The sequence below is a fragment of the Tenrec ecaudatus genome, chromosome 5 (genome assembly GCF_050624435.1).
Source record: "Tenrec ecaudatus isolate mTenEca1 chromosome 5, mTenEca1.hap1, whole genome shotgun sequence".
In the NCBI taxonomy this organism is placed as follows: Eukaryota; Metazoa; Chordata; class Mammalia; order Afrosoricida; family Tenrecidae; genus Tenrec; species Tenrec ecaudatus.
This window is the reverse complement of record NC_134534.1, coordinates 40,257,947-40,278,372: the sequence shown is the minus strand read 5'-3', so window position 1 is coordinate 40,278,372 and position 20,426 is coordinate 40,257,947. Positions and strand designations below refer to the sequence as shown.

The following is a 20,426-nucleotide window of genomic DNA, read 5'->3' as shown; positions in this document are numbered from 1 at the left end:
CCCGGGAATGATTGGCCGCATCCTAGAATCTGACAGCTGTGAGGAGACGATTAATCTAAATGAGCACACCACCACCAAGCGTGTTTGATCCTAGAGTGGCTTTGAGGTTGAAGAGAAAATGGCTGTGGAAGCCCACTGAAAATGATCAATCACTACAAATACAGGATGTCAGTTGGACTCTCCTATAAAACTACCCAGACAAAAATCAATGCTTACCACACCGGAACTTCCTACACCTCGAAGAGAGCCCGTCAGGTATGCGCACAAAGCAAGCCTTGCCTGTCCTAAAGCCAGTGAGGGCACTTTGTCCTCTCACATCTTCCTCCATGTAATCTGATATGTGACCCGCTTCCCTGCCAGGAGGCACAGAAGCCCTCAATCCATGGGAACATCCATGGAGAAAAAGATGATAACGGGGATCCCACCCAGTGTCAGATTCTTCCAACTACAGTGCCACTTTGTAAAGCACAGTGAGAAGACCTTGTGGCACAATGATGAAAGTCACAGCAGCCAATGCACACTGAGGACCATATGGACCTATAGCCTTACAGGGGCCAACACTGGAGACACAATGTGGGAATTGCGCCCTATCTGACCCTACCACACTGAGGCAAAACACTAAGGGCATGCAACAGAGCAGCAAGGGGAACAGAGCAAGGAAGTCCTGGGGGAATACCAAAAATAGATTTTGGGATCAGGGTGTAGCCCCCCATCAGACTGGAAAACACTCCTAAATGTCAACAAACAGACCTTGAACTATTTACAGGCTTTTCTTTTTTTTTGGTCATTGGTTCTTTGCTGTTTTACTTTCTTTTGCTCTGTCTTGTTTTTGTGCATGTTATTATCTCTACAGGTCTATCTAGAGAAGATAGGTGGGATAAACAAGCTGGAGGAGAATACAATGGGACCAAGGGTTCTGGGGGGACATGGGGAAGGGAGAGGTGAGTGAAAGGAAGGGGTGTTAAGCCCAGGGACAAGGGAATAAAGTGATCCAAAATCGGTGGCAAGTGATCCAAAATCGGTGTAAGGTCTGGTAGGGCTTGATCAAGGGCAATGTAGCAGAGGAATTACTGAAACCCAAATGAAGGCTCAGCATGATAGTGGGACAAGAAGAAAGTAAAAAGAAATTAAGGAAAGAACTAGGAGGCAAAGGGCATTTATAGAGGTCTAAATACAGGCATGTGCATATGTAAATATATTTATGACAATGGGGAAATAGAGCTATGTGCCTATATTCATAAGTTTAGTCTTAAGATGGACATTGGGCCTCTACTCGAGTACTCCCTCAATGCAAGAACACTTTGTTCTAATAACCTGGCATTCCATGAGGCTCACCTTCCCAACACGATCACCAAAGACAAATGTGGTAAAGAAAGCTGATGGTGCCAGGCTATCAAAAGATATAGCATCTGGGGTCTTAAAGGCTTGAAGATAAATAAGCGGCCATCTAGCTGAGAAGCAACAAAGCCCACATGGAAAAAACACACCAGCCTGTGCACTCACGAGGTGTCGATGGGATCAGGTTTCAGGCATCAAAGAACAAAAAAATCATGTCATTGTGAATGAGGGGGAGTGTGGAGTAGGGACTCAAAGTCCATCTGTAGGCAACTTGACAACCCCTTACAGAAGGGCCGCAGGGAGGAGACAGCCAGTCAGGGTGCAGGGAAGCAATGAAGAAACATACATCCTTCCTTTAGTTCTTAAATGCTTCCTCCCTCCCACTATCATGATCCCAATTCTGCCTTACAAATCTGGCTAGACCAGAGGATGTACCACTGGTACAGATCAGAACTGGAAACACAGGGAATACAGGACAGATGATCCCCTCAGGACCAGTGGTGAGAGTGGCTATACCAGGAGGGTGGAGGGAAGGTGGGGGAGATAGTGGGAACCGATCACAAGGATCTACATATCACTCTCTCCCTGGAGGACAGACAACAGAAAAGTGGGTGAAAGGAGACGTCGGACCGTGTCAGACATGACAAAATAATTATAAATGATCAAGAGTTCGTGAGAGAGGGAGGTGTGGGAGGGAGGGGAATAATGAGGAGCTGATGCCAGGGGCTTAAGTGGAGAGCAAATGTTTTGAGAATGATGAGGGCATTGAATGTACAAATGTGCTTGACACAATGGATAGATGGATGGATTGTGATAAGAGTTGTATGAGCCCATAATAAAATGATTTTTTAAAATAGGAATTAACCATGGGAAAGTGGCCTGTGTTTGCAGGGTTGCAATCCTGAGGACGTGGCACAGCCTACATGGGAAGAAATGCCACAGGCACTTACATGGTCTTCCCCTCCTCCCAGTGACCCAGCCTTTCTTCCCTGTAATTTCTCCCATTTGTTGTGGAAATGTCCACCCTCTGCCAGTGTGGAAACAGATGATTTGTAATCTAGATTTCACAGGTCTATGGGAATTTTGCTTTGGGATGGAAAATGTTTAAAGTCTCACCCATTTTTGTTTTTATTTTTAATGTTTTACTGTACTTAGGTGAGCATTTATAGAGCAACTAGGATTTCCATGAAAACATTCATACCCATTGTGTTTGTGCTGTTATCATTCCCTCAGTGTAACAGCACTCGTCCCATAGCTTTCCTATGTATACTGTTCCATTCATTCTTGCTCTCGGAGCTCTATCCTTGGGCACACACACCCTTTTGTTCTTGTATGTTGAGCGTTCGAAGGAGTATGTACTTGACTAGTGCTATTGTTCACTTTTTAAACCTGTCAGTTTGGCCAAAGGAGCCTGGTGGCACTGTGGGGTGTCGAGTAACCACTAGGGAGAAGGTTAAAGCCCAATAGACAGTCTAGTCTCAAAGATTTGCAAGCATTGCAAGCACTATATAGGGTCATCATGAATCAGAATTTACTTGATGACAGTGGGGTGGCTTGGCTGAAAGTTGAGCAGTGTGGGGTGAGTTACAAGGATAACAAAATACCAAAGTCTCAGGTTCCATCACATTTTGTCTGATCTATAAGCTTGATCTTTTTTCTCTTTTTAATTTTGAGTTTTGTTCCACGTTTTTCTCATACTCTATTTAAGACTTTCTGTGATCCTTTCAAAATGGTCAGCAGCAGTAGCTGGGCACCATCTAGCTCATATGGTCCCATTGTTGTGAAAAGTTGATGTTCATGTGCTCTGTTAGTCCTGTGGACTAATTGTTTCCCGAGTCTTTGCTTTTCTTCACTCTTATGGTCTCCAGATGTGGAGTATCCATATTTGATTTAGATAATCAAAAGGTAAGAATTTGGACTTGAACTTGTAAGGTTTCAGTGATAATAAGGGTGGATATATTCTACATGTGACGAGGGAATGAACTTTTGGGAGTCAAGGGATTGAGTGTCATAGATTGAATGATGTACCCTGAAATGTATATCAGCTTGGGCAGGCTGTGCTGCTAGGACTGTGGCTGCACTGTTGTGTAATCTCTAGCAGTTGTCCACCACACTAATGAGGTAAGAGTATCTTGATTCCCTGCTGCTCAAATCCTACCTTTACTCCAGTCACTTTGATCCTTAAGTGCTCAAGTCACTTTGACCCTTAACTGCTCAAGTCAGCAAGTCAACAACCTTATGCAAGCCACACCTTGTTTGAATCATACCTTTTATCTTGCCAATGATAGAAGGAGGAGAAACCCAGCAGAACAAAGGGATCTGACTACCACCCCACCAAGAAAGAACTGGGAACTTAGCTTGTACCGCGAATGTGGGGTCTCTGGGCCACAGCCTCCTAGAGGTCACGGGAAGCATCAACTTACTTTGAACCTTTTCCCCTCCAAAAAAGAAGGGGAAAAAAAGCAACCAATCTTGGAACAGGTCAGAGATCAGCTGAGCTTTTGGAAAGAGCTTGGGAGGGAACCTGCCTATGTCTCCAAGGGCGGGGCTCTGACCTGGGTTTCCAAGGATGGAACCACAGCCTCCTAGATTTCAAGGAAGATAGCTGCTTACTTTGAATCCTGCCCCTTTGAAGGAAGAGACTGCAGTTTTCCTTCTCCTCCCACCTGTCTTGGGGGGCAGATAAAAGGGTGCTGGTGGAAATAGGATGGAGTCCTAGCAGCACAGTCGTTGTTTTGTCTTTCTTCCCAGCTCCCTTGGCTGGTAGTGGAGTTTCTGGAACCCCGATGAGCACTGTTTAAGCTGAAAACTGGAGGGCCCACCTGTTTTTAGGCAAAATAAAAAAATATGAAAGCATGCCACACCTTCAACTGCTCCTACAGAAATTCTTAGGGCTTAGTTCTGCAATCACAACTTTCAAAAAAGGAATCATCTGGACAAAATTAGGTCATATTAAAAACACATCATCAAAAAGGGCCAGAATTATTGGTCAAATAGAGGATGGTGGAACCCTGAGACTGTGGCCCTTAGTCACCCTTCAGGTCCGGGACAAACCCGTGTCTGTTCACTTTTCAGCCAGATCATAGGAAGCCTCTGAGTTGAGCAGTCACAGGGAGGAGCCCACTCCTTAGAACTATCAACTACTCTAGATCAAGTTTGACCAAGGACAGGGTTCAGAAAAAGGACTGGAAACCGGAAACAGGAGCTGGGGTGAATGATGTTATTACACCGCGGGGACTGCAATCTGTGGTATGAAACTGTGTATGCATTGTAGAATGGAAGGCTGATTCATTCTCTAGAGCTTCACCCACTTAAACAGAAAATTTTAAAAACAGGTTGTATTTCTCAGGGAAAATATGCTTGAAGAAATAAAATTTTAATGATTCAGTGATAAGTTGAATCAGAATGAATGTGTATGAATTGTTTAATGTAAAACTATGATTTATTCCATGTAAACCTCCATCAAACTCCCAAGTTAAAATGACAAAACAGAAGCCAAAGAGCTTGCTTGATAGACTGAATTTGAGAGGTGCCGCACCCAGTCATCAAGTTGATTCTGACCCAGCGACCTGATAGGATGCAGTGGAATTGCTCCTTAGGGATGCTGGGGGCGTGCAAGTGTATGGGAGCAGACAGTCTCATCTTTCTCCTGCTTGTTTCTGGTGGATTTGAACCTTGAGGCTAGCAACCTGACACAACCCACTGTGCCAACAGGACTCCTGCTTTCCTCTCTAAATTGGCAATAATAATTCTAATATACACTGAAAGCAGTTTCAACAAGTCGTAAAAATAGTTAAGCGTTTTGGTAAGACTGATAAATGTGCAAAAATGCTAATGACTTTTCCCCACAGTGTGATTATGTAATGGAGTTTTAAGTGACTGTTAAGATATACACACACACCCTAAAAAGGTAATGTGAATAGCAATTTCACTATAAAAACCCATCAAGCTAGTTATCTGTTCAAGCCAGAATATGAAACGGTGGCTCTGCAAATGATCTCTGTGCCCGAGGATAAGGACTTTCTGTCTGAGGAAAAAAACAGGTCACAGAAAGGTTCAGTGTAGACAGAGTGCTGAGCTGCCTGTCCAGTTTCTTTTCTCTTCCCAACCCCCTTTCTCCTGCTTCCACTTTTTCCCTGACAGAATATTTGTCGAGCACTTTTTGGGAGTTCAAGATTGTGCTGGGTGCTAGTGACACCTGTCCGAACAGGCTCGGTCATTGGCATCGTAGCAACTTTGCCATTACTGTTGACAGATTCTGACACTTAGTGGTCTTACAGGCAAACTAGAACTAACCCATAGGGTTTCCAAAGCTATAAATAATGTATTTTTAAAAATTATGTGTCTCTCCACTTGTCTTTTTCATCTTTTGTTTTTTATTAAGTCTATGCATCTTTAGAAAGAGACTCAAATCTCTCAACTCTGGAGCACCTGGTGGGTTCGAACCACTGACCTTTTTTTTTGATAGGCAGCCAAGTGCTTTGATCATTGTGCTACCAGGGCTCATTAGGGTCTCGTAACCTCTTCCTGTTGCCATCTAGATGATTCTGACTCATAGTGGCCCTGTAGGGCAGACTAATACTGCTCCCTGGAGTTTCTGAGGCGGGACTTTTTTTTATCATTTTATTGGGGGTTCCTAACAACTCTTATCAAAATCCACACATACATCAGATGTGTAAAGCACATTTGCACATTCATTGCCCTCATCATTCTCAAAATATTTGCTCTCCACTTAAGTCCTTGGCATCTGCTCCTCATTTCTCCCCTCCCCCTCCCTCATGAACTCTTCATAATTTATAAATTATTATTTGGTCATATCTTACACTGTCCGACGTCTCCCTTCACCCACTTTTCTGTTGTCCATACCCCAGGGAGGAGGTTATATGTAGATTCTTATAATCGGTTCCCCCTTTCCAACCTCCCCTCCCAGTATCGCCACTCTCACCACTGGTCCTGAAGGGATAATCTGCCCAGTTCCTATCTGTACCAGTGTACTTCCTCTGGTCTAGCCAGATTTGTAAGATAGAATTGGGATCATGGTAATGGGGGTGGGGTGAGGGAGGAAGCATTTAGGAACTAGAGGAAAGTTGTATGTTTAATTGTTGCTACACTGCACCCTGACTGGTTCATCTCTTCCCTCAACCCTTCTGTACCGGGATGGACATCTTTTTAAAAAATCATTTGATTGGCGGCTCTTATACTCATCACAATCCATTCATCCTTCCATTGTGTCCAGCACATTTGTACATTTGTTGTCATCATCATTCTCAAAACGTTTTCTTTCTACTTGAGCACTTCTTATGAGCTCATTTCCCCCCTCTCCCACCTTCCTTCCCTCCTGATCCCTTGATAATTTGTCAATTATTCTTTTCAACAGACTAGAAGCCTCATCTTTCTCCCATGGAGTGACTGGTGGATTCAAACTACTGGCTTTGTGGTTAGCAATCCAACATGTAACTTACTATGCCATCAGGGCTCCTTTATGGTCTAGCAGGGGAGTTATTTATTTTTTAACTATTAAGTATTCTCTCAATTTATACAACGCTAAAGTAGAAGCTTGGGCCTCCTTGAGGGGCACTCCAGCGATGTTCCTTTAAAATGTTCTCTGAGTTTTGGAAACAGAGAAGCCTGAAGGGGCAAGATCAAGGCTGTAGGGCAGATAGGGTGTAAGGTTTTCCACTGAAATTCTCGTAGGATTGTCCTTGCTATCCCTGAAATATGAACAGGTGAAATGTCATGATGGGGAAAAATTCCCTGGTGCAACATTCCTGGTCGTTTTCACCAGTACAGTCTTCACTTAAAACGTCTTCCTAATAAGCCTATGTGATCGCCCGTGTCCTTCAAGAAAAATCTATCAAGTTCACCTCTTGTGGGATTCCATAAAACCAGTTAACCTTCTGAGCTGACTTCTGTCCCAGCAGATCCCTAGCAAACATCCCCTACTGGGTGTTTGTTTAGAAGGTTCTCCCTGAGAAAATTCAGACAGGTATATGACATGATCAAACACATTTTGTTTGGCGTAAGTCTGTGCATGCCTGAATTGGAACACTGGTGGCAATAGTTCTTCCCTCACAGGAGGTGGTGGCAAATGGATTATGTGTTGGGCCCGCAGTTCACAGCCACGGTCCTATCAGAGGAGAAAGACCAGGTTGTAGGCTTCCAGAAAGAGTTACAGCCTCCTGAGTCCACAGGGCCAGTTCTACTCTGCCCTGGAGGGTTGCGATGAGTTGGCATTGCCTTGATGATTGTGAGTTTGGTTTTTGGTTTTGAGCAGGTTGAATAATAGAAGTGGTTGGGCTTAGACAGCTTGACAGCATTACCCCAAGCAATTGGCCCATGCACATTAGCAGTGGTTACTAATACCTGGATATAGTTTAATCGTGGCTCCTGGTTTCCTCATTTTTGTTGCTTTCAGATTGAGGTTTTCTTCTTTTTTTCTAGCAGGTTGTTTGGAAGATTTACTGTATTTCTATTGTTAACATAAGGATTTTTAACGTGTATTCCTATCAAAGTCTAGAGTTAATATTTAGTATTTTATATTTTAGGGGTTTTTTTAAGCCCACAAGACATTGATCCATATGTTGTCTGTGCACTCAACTACACTTTTATATTGCTCTGTCCATCATTCTCCCCCTTTTTACAATCACGGGACCTTTTATTTTAAAAGCTATTCTAGCACCCAAAATGTAGGAAGTACTTGATGTGTCATTTCTTCCATCCCAGTCCTGCCATTCAGGAACACAATCATCTTTGTCACAAAACTCATTTTGTGAGGACCTATTGGTGTCAACCTTTCTGTTGGCACCAACTGTTTTTTGAAAATCACTTTATTTGGCCCTCATTTTTTTTCTCCCAACAGTTTAATTGGCATATAATTCACATATCACACAGTTCAATAGTTCTGTCTCATCAAGAAGACTTGTACAATCATTACCACCACAATCAATTTTAGAACATTTTCTTCATTCTTGTACTCATTGTTATTACCTCTCCATTCCCCCCAGCCTCTCCTGCCATGCCCCCAAGGATCCATGAATCCAGTTACTCACTGCCTCTATAGATTTACCTGTCTTGGATTTCATACACAGAGATACTTACAAAAACAAAACAGATAAAAACCTCCATGGAAAAGAAACCAGAAAATTAAGAACTAAAACAAATTTAAATGGATCATAGGAAGAACAAGTGATAGGGTGCTAGTTTTTAAAAAAATCATTTTATTGGGGGCTCATACAACTCTTACTACATCCATCCATCCATCCATTGTGTCAAGCACATTTGTACATTTGTTGCGTCCTCATTCTCAAAACTTTTGCTTTCTAGTTGAGCCCTTGGTATCAATCAGCTCCTCAGTTCCCCCCTCCTTCCTTGCTCCTCTTCCTCATGAACCCTTGATAATGTATAAATTATTATTTTGTCATGTCTTACACTGTCCGATGTCTCCCTTCACCCAGTTTTCTGTAGTTCATCTCCCAGGGAGGGGGTTATATGTAGATCTTTGTAAACGGTTCCCCCTTTCTGCCCCACCTATACCTTTCCTCCATCAGGGTGCTAATTTTTAACCCAACTACTGGCAACAATCCACTTTCCAGTGCATTCTATATATTAGGCAAGGCTATGGTCAGAGGGGATTCCCCCAGGGTTTAATCCACTTATCTTTTCCATTCATTCATTCGTTTACTGAAACAGCTTTAAAGTGGATCTAAAGGGAGATCAAATGAAAAGATACTCCATTTTGACCTGTTTTTTGGCCTCCCGTTTAAAATACTTTAGCTGGATATTTAATTCTATGGGGCCATTACTCTGCTGGCACAGGGTGCTGTCCTTGTCTTTCTGACTTCTGTTTTGCTGCTGAGATGGCAGTCTCGTTAGCAAGCATTTCTGACCCTTTTGGTCTGGGTGGGTTGTGAGGTTCTGTATTGTTGGTAACGATCCCCCGATGATACTGAAGCTGCTGGTGTTAGGCAGGGTTAGTGGATGCCTGGAAATCTTGCCTTTGTAGCTAGAATTTCGATGATTAGTTCTTATTTCTAATGGAAGCTCTGTAGTGCAAAATGCTAACCAACTCTCTACGGTTGAAGGTTAGTCCACTAGAGGTGCCTCAGAAGAAAGGCCTGGTGATTTACTTCTGAAAAATCAGTCCCTGCAAACCAGAGCATATTTCTGCTCTGACCCATGGGCTCATCCATCACCAGTCTTGACAGCATCTGCCTTTTGACTGGTTTGCTTCCGAAAGTTGATTGAACAGAACAAACCACTGGAGTAAGTTGGTGAGAAGAGTCACAGTGAAGTTATAAGGAATAAGCTTTAATAACAGAGAACCACTAGTTGTTGAGTCGGTTTTTTTATTTGAAAATATTTATTATACCAGTAGTTTAGAAGTGAAGTGGGAGTTTCTCAGAATGTCTCCTTTTTTAAAAGAATGTCTTCTTAGTGTTTATTCTAATACAAGTTATGTACACATGAGTAGCATCTTAATGACATTTGCATAAATTATGATTACATAGATGATTAATAATTTGTCAGATCATCTTTTCATTAGTTTATTTTGAGAATAGCCAAGAAGCCATCTCCTTTGCAGTAATCTGACCCTTTGTTTTCCTTTAAGTGAAAGGTACAGTGTCAGATATTGACTTCTTGAAGGATGTTCCATTACTTAGATTGTTAGTGATGAATATTCATGGCTACAGTAAACCACGGCCTTTGGAAAGGAGAAAGTGTTATTCAACAATCCTGCATCATGATTACAGAACATATCTTTTTCTGAGGCGATTAGAGTCTGATCCATATTGCATTTGGTGTTGATTTGACAGTACTGGGTTTTTTGGGAAGGCAGGTAGGTATCCGGTGAGGAGCTTGGTGGTCCGGTGGTTTACCATACCGCCACTCACCAAAAATGCGCTGGTTTAAATCCAACAGCTGGAGCTCTGAGGGTGCAAAGACCTGGTGATGTTCTGCTCTGTCCTTTAAGGGTCGCTATAGGTCAGAGTAAACGACACCAGTCAGGTAAGCTTCAGCAACATTTTGCTCCAGAATTGCACACTGCTTTTAATTCTAGAAATGGGGGTAGTTTATGGTTTTACATCTTAATTTCGTTTTGTCTTGTGTTTGGTCCTTTAATTAAAAAAAAATCAAGAATCTCTGTTAAAGTCTGCAGCCATTTACATCAGTATAGAGTTTCAGCTTTATGAGTTTCAACCCTGTCTTTGACACACAGCCATGGTAAGAAAGTATACTTTTATATGTTAGATAAACAAGAGAGTAAGTAATATAATCAGTTCCAACTGTCATTCTTTTTTTCTTTCCACTGCCTTTCCAAAGTGCTTATTATAACCCACAAGTTGTTGAAGGAAAATGGCGGCGAGTAGAAACTATATTTAATAGAGCCATTTGCACTTTTTAATTTTCTCTTCTGTTTGGCAAATGCCAACCTTCCAACTCACCACTGCTTGTTCTTGTTTTTGCCCTGTCTAAAGTAGTCCTTGAGCTAGGGCAGTTGGCTTATGGAGATTGGAAAAGGTTCCCTACATGAAGTGGGACCTGTTCCCTCAGCTCTCGGGGCTCGCTGGGCACCTTCTGTTTTCTGGCTTCCACTTGGCAACCATAGTTTTTGCATCCTGCCTTCCAGATCTCTGTCTTCTGTGGTCTTGTGGGCTTGTATTCTCCACTGTGGTACTGAGGAGGAGGAGAATTGAAGCACAACCAAGTCTATTAATAGAAACTGGGAAGGTTGCTCTCGGCTGGGGTGGCACATTGATTTCATTTTGCTGCCCTGGAGGGGTCATTGTCTGGCACATACTTGAGCTTGGGAGAATTTTTGTGTGCACTTGTCCTAAATCCCACTTGGTGGGATTGTTCCCTTCTTCCCCGAGGGTCCAGTTCTTTGGTTCTAGCATAACTTAGCCGTTCTCCTTACGTTTCAAATTGCCGTCTGTGTTAAGCTGTGTACAACTTTTCTGTGCGGATTTCTGTTATTTCTTAATTGAGTGTCTTAGATGGGTCTGCATGTTCCTAAGGTTCTTTTATGGCGAGTTTCAAAATGAAGAGCTGACGCTGTACTTTTGGTCGTTTGGATTCAGGCAGCATGACCCCGCTGTGGTTTGGGACCTGACGCATGATTTAAGGGTAAAGAGCCCTTCCGTTCTCTGGAGAACGTCCAAGGGCCTAACACCACTTTCAGTAATTGGATAGAAGTTGAATTTATTTACATGGGGAAGTAATCATTGTCAGGAACAGAAAGGGGGGGAAGATGCGCCACCCCAGGAATACTTTGTAAATGGAACAGAACGGTTTGTACGAACAGGCCAGGGCTGCAAAGAAAACCCCAATGTAAGTGAGCATTAGCGGAAGGAGAACATGAGCGTGCCCTCCCTCGCTTGCTCTCTCCCTCACATTTAGATTAGCTGAGGTCAACAGATAATCCGCTCCTGGCAAGTCTTCCCCATCGGATTGGTTCCCATCTGTGCTAGCATTGCATTCTTGGTCAGAACTGATGACTCGGGGGCTTTCCGTGGCCTCTTTCGGGAAGTTCTTAGTCAGAGTTCTTGGGACTTTGATCTGTTTGACCATTTCCCTCTGACCATATGTAGTAGCCAACTGTGGCGACTGTCCCAGTCTTATCGGTAGTCCAGCCTCGGTCCTCCTGGAGGGCCCTCAGTTCTCATCCACAGGGTGCTCAGGGCCCACTCCAACAGGTGAGGCTTTGCAGTGTAATGTGGCCAATGTGTGCACACAGGCTTTCCTTTAGGCACACGTCCCGCTCTGCTTTGTGATCTTGCCACACATCTTTGTAGTACAGTCTCTTCTCTTCCCTGCCTGGACTGACTGACTGAGAACAAGGGCACCTGGAAGGGGACTTGGCATCAGGACTGTCGTTCACGGCTCATGAGCACCAAACAAAATCAAATTCATTGCTAGGGACTCAAGTCTGACTCACAGTGACCCGATAAAACAGAATAGTACTGCTTCTGTGGGTTTCCCATACTAACTCTTTGCCAGGGTAGACAGCCTCATCTTTCTCCCGTGGAGAAGCTAATGGTTTTGAACTGCTGGCCTTAGGGTTAACAGTGTAACTAATAATGCACTGGACTAACAGGACTCCTCTCCCAGAGTCCCCACTAATAATTTTGGGGATTACCGTTTTCCTTCTGAACTCTCGTCATGCTGTACTGCTTTATGCTACGCTGTGTGATTTATTTACTTTGAATTCTGAGCACTTAACAAAGGACCTGATACGTTATAGGCAATTAATGAATGTATTGTGATGAGTGAACCAGGCAAGGGGTAATAACAAGCTGATTAAGAACCGATAAACCCATTGAAATGGAAAGGGCAAGAATACAGCCTTGTCACTGCAGCCCAAAGCCATGCACAGATGATGGAAACTGCAGGTACCTTTATAACACAAGTTGAGTGCTCTTAAAAGTGGCTCTCATCATGCAGGGAAGGGAATGAAAATTCTTGAATGGGCCATTCTGTGCCAGTTACTGTCAATGTGTTTGACATATATCTACCCCATTTGAACCTCATTTACATCTCTCACAATTTTCTCCTAAATATTTTCTACCTGCTTCTGTGCTTCCCATTAACATCCCCAAGCCTTCACCAGCCCAACCAGATCCCTAAATCTGGCCTGTTTTCTTCACCAGACTCTCACACTGTGCCACCTTCTCACCTTTTCACCTTACCTGTACCACTAAAGCCCTGCCCACCTTCGCTGTCCGAGGTACCACTAGGCTGGCTCCTGGTTTTCAGTGGCTGGTTCTTTTTTGGAATTACATCTCCAGGCCTTTTCTCAGTGTGCCTCTAGGTAGGTGCAAACCACCAACTTTTCCGTTCCAGCTAGCTTGTTAACAGTTTGCATCTAATGAATCTGAAATGTGTAAGTTTTTTCTTTCAGCTTTAAATAGGCTTTTGCTAAAAGCCTAAAAACAAGGATGCCGTTGTCTGCTTGTTTTGTCAAAGCACAACACTATTTTTCATCTGACCTACATACTCCATAATTTGATGTGCTTTTGTCAAAAATACATTTTTGTCAAAGATCGGTGCTTGTCAAAGCAGATACCTAGGTTTTATCCTGGACAATGGGCTTGTAGTACACGTCGTTCATTGCCAGTTGAGGGGAGAATGCTGAGCCATTTTCTTTTTTCCCTGGAAAAGGAGTGTTAGGGCGAATGTTTGGAAACCTATGTTCTGAATGGGGTAAATGTCAGGAAAACGGTTTCATCACAATGGCTTTTTCCAGACACCATGGTACCAGTTGTGGGCTAACTTGTACTTTCTGGTAAACCTTAAATGTGCTCTGAAAAGTTTTCTACAAATAGAATGCTTTATAGGTGATAAACAGACGTGCTAGGAGGTTTGCTGATCCTTTGAGGAGAAGCAAAAAGCTCCTATGACCTGAAGGGAGGGAGGGACGGTGGCTCCTGGTCAGGAATAGGAGACTTTAAAAAAATTCTTTTGTGCGTTTTTGAAGATTTTAACCACGTGCTTCAAGTAGGTCTGTACATCAGTAATAGATAATGTGTAGTCTGGGAAATTGCTATTCTTGTTAAAATATCTCCCTTCCCCCCCACCCCCCAAGTGATCCAAATCATTAGGCCATTTGGGAAATACAGAAAAAAACCAAACAATTCTAATCCCACAATCTTAGAAGCAGGCTCTGGAGAATGCCATTTCAGAATCAGTTCTGGAGTGGATGTCCAAAATAACCGGACTCTCCATTTGAACCGCTTGTGTAAATTGGACTTTTTAAAACATGATTTTTTTTTGCTGTAGACTACAAACCCACACCCACTGCTGTCAAGTTGATTCGCACTCGTAGTGACCCCATGGGCAGAGAAAACTGCACTATGGGGTTTCCCAGGATGTTAATCCTTAACAGATAGCCAGCGAGCAGCTGGTGGGTTCAAACAGACAGCCTTGCGCTTAGCAGCTAGCACTTGCTCCCTTATAAAGTACAAGGAGGAGGAGAAAGGGGGGGTGGGGTCTGAGTTTGAAGAATCCAAAGGAAATCTATGAACCTGAAGGCAGGAATGTGGGCCTGGGGTCTGAAGGGGCTCACTCACCTGCTACCACAGTGGCCTGACCGGGCCCCTGTCCAAGGAACCATTTTGTTGGCAGTCTCAGGTCTCTTGCTGATCTGAAAATGTATGATGATCTGAAGAAGCTTCAGCTGCTGGGCTTTGGTTGTTAGTGTGTTTGGCTAACTGGAAACTTGTCTATTGCCAACCAGCAGAGCCAAGGCGGCTGTCTGCCTCTGCCATTTTTTTCTTCTAGGATCCCTGGCTAAGGGGGAAGGGAGGTGACAGCCGACTGTTGACTATGCCCCGCTGCCTGTGCCCCTAGGTCAGTGTGGACAGCTGGCAGCTTTTCCACATTGGGGAGTCCTGCTTTCCTGGTCCCCCTAAGGGACGAGGCTTGGTGCTGTAAAGTGAGCTCTGTTGAAGTTAGCTCCATGTGGTCAATGTGAGGGTGATAGCCGGGGGTTAATGGTGTTTTCCTTCCTTCCAGATCATCAATGCCGTGGTGCTGCTCATCCTCCTGAGCGCCCTGGCGGACCCGGACCAGTATCACTTTTCCACCTCTGAGCTCGGGGGTGACTTTGAGTTCATGGACGATGCCAGTAAGTACATCAGATCACAGCTGAAAACTGGGGTATTTCAAGAGGCTGGAAATCAAGCTGCTCTATTAAGCTATAAATATTGATTTCTGGGCTTAGCTGATACTTTTTAATTGTTACACATTAAATCAAACATTTATGTGCCCGCCTCTATGTTCTGTGTCTGCTAAGGGAAAGAGGCTGAACAGGATGGCTGCTGCATTCTTTCATCTGCAGTAACCTACCTACCTTTGAAATGACTGCCTGTCATAGACTTTTGTACCCTAGGTTTTTGGCCCCTCTCCAGGGGAGGTGGGAAGTGGGGCCTGTCTATGTGGAGAGGTTACAGAGGTGGTCAGGTCGTAGAGTCTGTGGACTAGAGGAGCGGTCTGGACTGAGAGAAATTTGAGGACATCACCTTAAAACTAACATTCCTACTGGGGAGATCGTAAAGAGGAAAAAGTAAGGGGGCCCAGGACTGAGTCCCTAAGGGGCTCCAGCACTGAGCCCTCAGGAGGACCAGATGCCAGGAGACACTTTGTGGCCATCATCTTCCTCTGCTGTTTGATTGTACTAAGTTGGGGCATTCTACTGTCCTCGGCTTTGGGACCCTGCCAGACAGAGAAGACCTCTGCTGTAACATTCGCTCCAGTCAGAATAACCCTTATGAATTCTTCCAGAAAGGATAATGAGTTCCATTAATACATCAATATCTTGCCTGAGTTGCAAGACTATATACATTACAAACAAAATGTTTGATTGATACTTAAAAACAAACCTTTCTTCATTTGTTTCCAGTTGTAGAATTCCTTTTCTGAGGTAACTGAGTTTAGGAAAAAAGAGGGCTTAGATGATGCAGGCCTGGATCCCTCATAGTGGAATAGTAACACTGCCTGCCTTACTTGCTGGAGATTACACTGGGTAATGACTGTATGACAGGCTACGCTTAGTTAAGCTGTGTCAGAGGTGCAGCTTTGGGATGAAGTGGTGAAGATCACAATGAATTGTATTTGTGGAGTTTTAATAGTTTAGTGAATTGGCAAAGAATGGTACCAGGAAGGGCCAGTGCCGTGCACAGTGCCAGATCACAGGGCATCATAATTAATGACTCAGATTAATCAACATAACCATTTTTCTACTCAAGCTTCTTGTGATCTCACTCCCTAAGGCAGAGACACCTGAAGATGGCAGAAAAGTCATCAACAATTGTTGGTGATTCACAGGTCAGGCCAGGGCACTTCAACAAGTTCCATTACCTGTCAGTTCCACTTCTCCACAAACTGTTTTGCAGTTCCCCTGCATGATCACTGTCTTCAGGATAGAGACACCATTATATTTGTGGGAAAAGGATGGTCTTTTCCACAATTAACTCTTGGGTCAAATCCCTAAGAAGTGACAATCCCCACAGGGCCAGTCAGCATGAGGGGTTTGCAGGTTTAAGGACTGCAATTCGCTCTGTTGTGAATTTGGCTGGGGAGGTTTGCCCTGTAGACTGCAGTGCTCTCTGGACTGCAGGGCTGGAAACAGAGTCAAGCCATACATCAAGACCTCAGAATGACTTACAAACAAGTAAGTACGGTGTAGCAATGAAAGTGAGCTAGTTTTTTAGCTTTCGAGGGAAAGAAACAAATCTATAAAGAGAAAATGGAATTATAAATAAATTATTTAAAGGAAAGGCATTCCAGGTCCCTCCTTTATATTCCTGCTTTATTTCGACGAGTAACTAAATATCAGGGAAGATGTGCTAATTGTTTCCTTTTGTGGTCTGTGGTAACAGTTTTCTTGGGATCCTTTGTAAGTTAAAAAACAAGCAGACAGTAAAACCTCTTAACCCAGTGCCACTAAGTCGATTCAAACTCAGACTCATAGCAATTTTTTAAGACGGTAGAACTGCCCCCATGGATTCCAAGACTGTCACTCTTTAAAGAAGCAGAAGATCTCATCTTTCTTGCGCAGACTAGTGGTTTCGAACAGCCCACCCCATGCCTAACAGCCCGATGTGTAACCTACTACACCAAGGCTCTTCTTTCTAAATTAGAACTGCACCTTTAAGGCTGGGATTTAACGTAGGAAACTGTATGGCGGTAGTGTGGCCTGACATGGAATTGGATAAGCTACTCTGTGTGGACCAAATACCGATGTTCCTGTCACAGACCAGTACTGTTCCTAGTGGCCCCAAATCCCTCTATTAAAACGATTGGTTTGCCTTTTTTCATCGTTAAAATGAAGAGTACGTAAGTCCTCAAGAAGCTACATACTACTTGTTATTCCAAAGGACTTTGACATCTGCTCTAACTTACTTAGGAAATGAAATGTGTGCTGGTTGTGCTTATTGTTTTATTGACCTATACTTTGGTTTTATTTAAAGTGTTTTCCATGCATGTAATTTATCTGTCAGTGCTTCCTAAGTATATTACAAGCTTGCCATAGCATTTATAGAGATAGAATTTTAAAAATCTCATTTACTCAAGTTGACATTTTTATGACAGGATAATATTTCACCATGAGTGGTGATAGGATACTTTATGGTGTTTCCTTTGGTGTTCTTCTGAATTTTATATTCTGGGGAGAAGGGGAGAGATGTAATTTTTTTTTTAATGATTGTATGCGATTCTGTCCTGGAGGTTTTAAATAGGGCTGCAGTTCTCATTAAACTGATTTTTTATGCAGGTTATACATTCATGTTTATTTTTTCCGTGAAGCCTGAGTTAGTCTTTAAAGACCTATGAATTACTTAGGTTATCCTGTCATGTTCTGGCTTCTACAAAATTATTCTCATTTGAAAGCATACTTGGAGGGAATTTGGAGACAAAGATGCAGGAGAAAATAATAAACGTCTGTCTAAGTTTCAGAGATGCTGCAAACTCTTAACAGGCTTAGTAGATTGTAGTGTTTTTTAACTGTTTAACGACTTTTCTGGAGGCCTGTTGGCTTCCCTCACTTTGAGATCCACTGTTCCTTGGGTTGAAGCACCTCCTTTGTGAGTGGCTGTCGTTGATTCTGGTGTTAGCCCGCCTGTGGAGACAGTCGCACCTGCCACGCCTGCAGCCAGGGGCACCTGGCTTCTTTTGCGGTGGCGGTTGGTTGCCATCAAATTGATTCCAGGTCCTGGGGAGCCCACAGCTGCAGAGTGGAACTGCTCCACAAGGGTTTCCAAGTGTGACATTTCAGAGCCCATCTCCAGGCCAAGTTTATGAGGTACCCCTGAGTGGGTTTGAACCCCCAACATTTTAGCTCATAGTCGAGCACTTAACACTTGCCACCACCCGTGACTGTAACTCCTCTAGTCATTCCTGTTCCTCTCTTGTCTGAGCTGGGGTTAATCAGAGCCCCCCATTTGTAAAGGCTGAAGGAAATGGCAGACACACACACACACACACACACACACACTCACGACAGGGGGAGGAAGCGGACAGTAGGCTCCATTGCAGCATGGCTTCATCAAGCCTAATGGCCAGCACCCTCAGTGCTCGCTTCACATGTCAGGGGCCAGCTCCTGTGCACAGTGTATTTGTACGTGTGCAAACAGTCGGCCGGAGCGTTTGCTTGCTCCCCATATGGCCCCCTCAGCTAATATAACATGAAACTTAAACTCTAGAACATGTTTATGTCCCCAAAGAAGCCATGGTTTTTAAATGGTTCGTACTAATCAGCTGATGCTCGAATAACCTTTCTTTCCTTGGTTTTGAAAATCCCCCTTTCACGCCTTTATTAAAGCAACATCAGCATCAATACGAGTTTTGTCGCTCACCAACTGGGACCCTGATAGGAACTATGTCCGTCTGCAGACCAATTTGAAGAACCTTCATTTTGTAAGATGACATGGTCGTCATTGATCTGTCTGAATTTCTGCCCAGGATGTACTTTTACTCTCTGTCTCAGCATATAAACTTCTTGCTTCAAAAGAGTCCTCCCCCTGCCTCATCCCTGAAGCTGCGGGTACAGAGACGATGATTCTAAAATTATAGAATACTGTTCATTCCTCCTTTAGGAGTCCTGGTGGCATCGTTAGACCTTGGGCTGCTAACCTCCAGCTGCTGCTTGGGAGAAAGACTGGGCTTTCAACTCCTGTAGAGAGTTACAGTCTCTATCCTGTAGCGTGCTGCGAAGCAGGCTGGACCTGGCAGTGAGATGGCATTAAAAACCAAAAGGAATAAGTGCTCAATAGCCACATGAGGGGAGCCCTGGTGGCATAGTGGTTCAAGTGTTGGGGTACTAGCTGCCAGGTCTCTGGTTCAAATCCACCAACCACTCCATGGGAAAATGATGAAGCTGTTGGCTTCTGGAGCGGTTCCCTGGCTTGCAACCCCCAGGAGCAGTTCTGTCCTGCCCTGTACTTTAGGGTTGCTGTGAGTCTGAACTGACTTGACCCCAGTGGGTTTTGTTGTGATGTTGATAACCACACGTGGCAGGTGGCCACCACATCGGACACCTATCCCTTTCTGTGTCTTGGCTGCGTAGTGGTGAACAAGATCTAGAAAGTTCTGCCTTTGGTATGGTACACATGGCTACGGGCATGGCTGCTAACTGAAAGGCTGGTGGTGTGAGCCCACCAGAAGCACCCCAGAAGGATGGGCTGGTGAAAAAGCAGAGCTCTGTGGAGTGCAGCCCTGGCTCAGAAACAAACGGTCTGGATCAACTGATGGGAACTGACTTGTTTCCCCAAGAAAGTGATCTCAGCCAAGAGGCAGTGGGCGGAAAAGTTGCAGCGGTGATAGATGCCCTCAAGAAGACCCAGCAATAAACCAGCAGTGACTGGGAGGCCCGCATTAGCCAGAATCCATAGGGAAGAGCTCTGGAAAGTGTTGACATTTGAGCCCAGACCTGCATTTTTAAAAAGGTGAATCTCGTCAGTGGGAACTGAAAACCCAAATGCTAAGATAGGATGGCTTTGCTGTGTTCAGATTCTAGAGGGCAAGAGAGCACAGACACGATGCAGTGCGATTAGAGAGGTGAGGGACGCTGTACAACAAGGCACCCGGAATGGTTGAGATTTTAATGAGGTGGGTGCGGAACCACCTGATAACTTTAAAAGGGCACAAGGCATACATGAGTTACAAAATGCCTGCATTTTGATAGAATAATTATTGATAAAACTCTTGGCAGATCAGAAGACTAAACTATCTAGTATTCTTTCCCAGTTTCGAAGGAAGTGTATGCAGTATCAATCTCTTCTCTGTAGATATGTGTATGATACAGGGAGAACTTTCTCTAGGCCGCTCTGCAGGAGAAAGGCAGTTTGATCCTATAAAGTTTATAGTCTTGGAAACCTTATGAAGGGCCACTGAGCCAGAATGGACTCTGGCAGTAGGTATTCTAGTGGATCTTTGGGCATTTGGAGCCTACTGGTGCCGCATTGAATTGCTAACCATGAGGTCAGTGGTTCTAACTCACCAGCTGCTCCCTGGGAGAAAGATGAGGCTGCCTGCTTGTATAAAGATTTATAACCTTGGAAACCCGATATGGACCTCATGAATCAATTAGATGG

General features: G+C 43.9%; 1 protein-coding gene across 1 annotated transcript in view; it reads left to right on the top strand.

Annotated features, from left to right (window-relative positions):
* LAPTM4B (lysosomal protein transmembrane 4 beta) overlaps positions 1 to 20,426 on the top strand; it is a 52,384-nt gene that overhangs the window by 7,027 nt on the left and 24,931 nt on the right. The window contains exon 2 of the mRNA XM_075549453.1: positions 14,851 to 14,962. Within this exon, the coding sequence (XP_075405568.1) occupies positions 14,851 to 14,962 (112 nt within the window). The remainder of the gene's footprint in view (positions 1 to 14,850; positions 14,963 to 20,426) is intronic.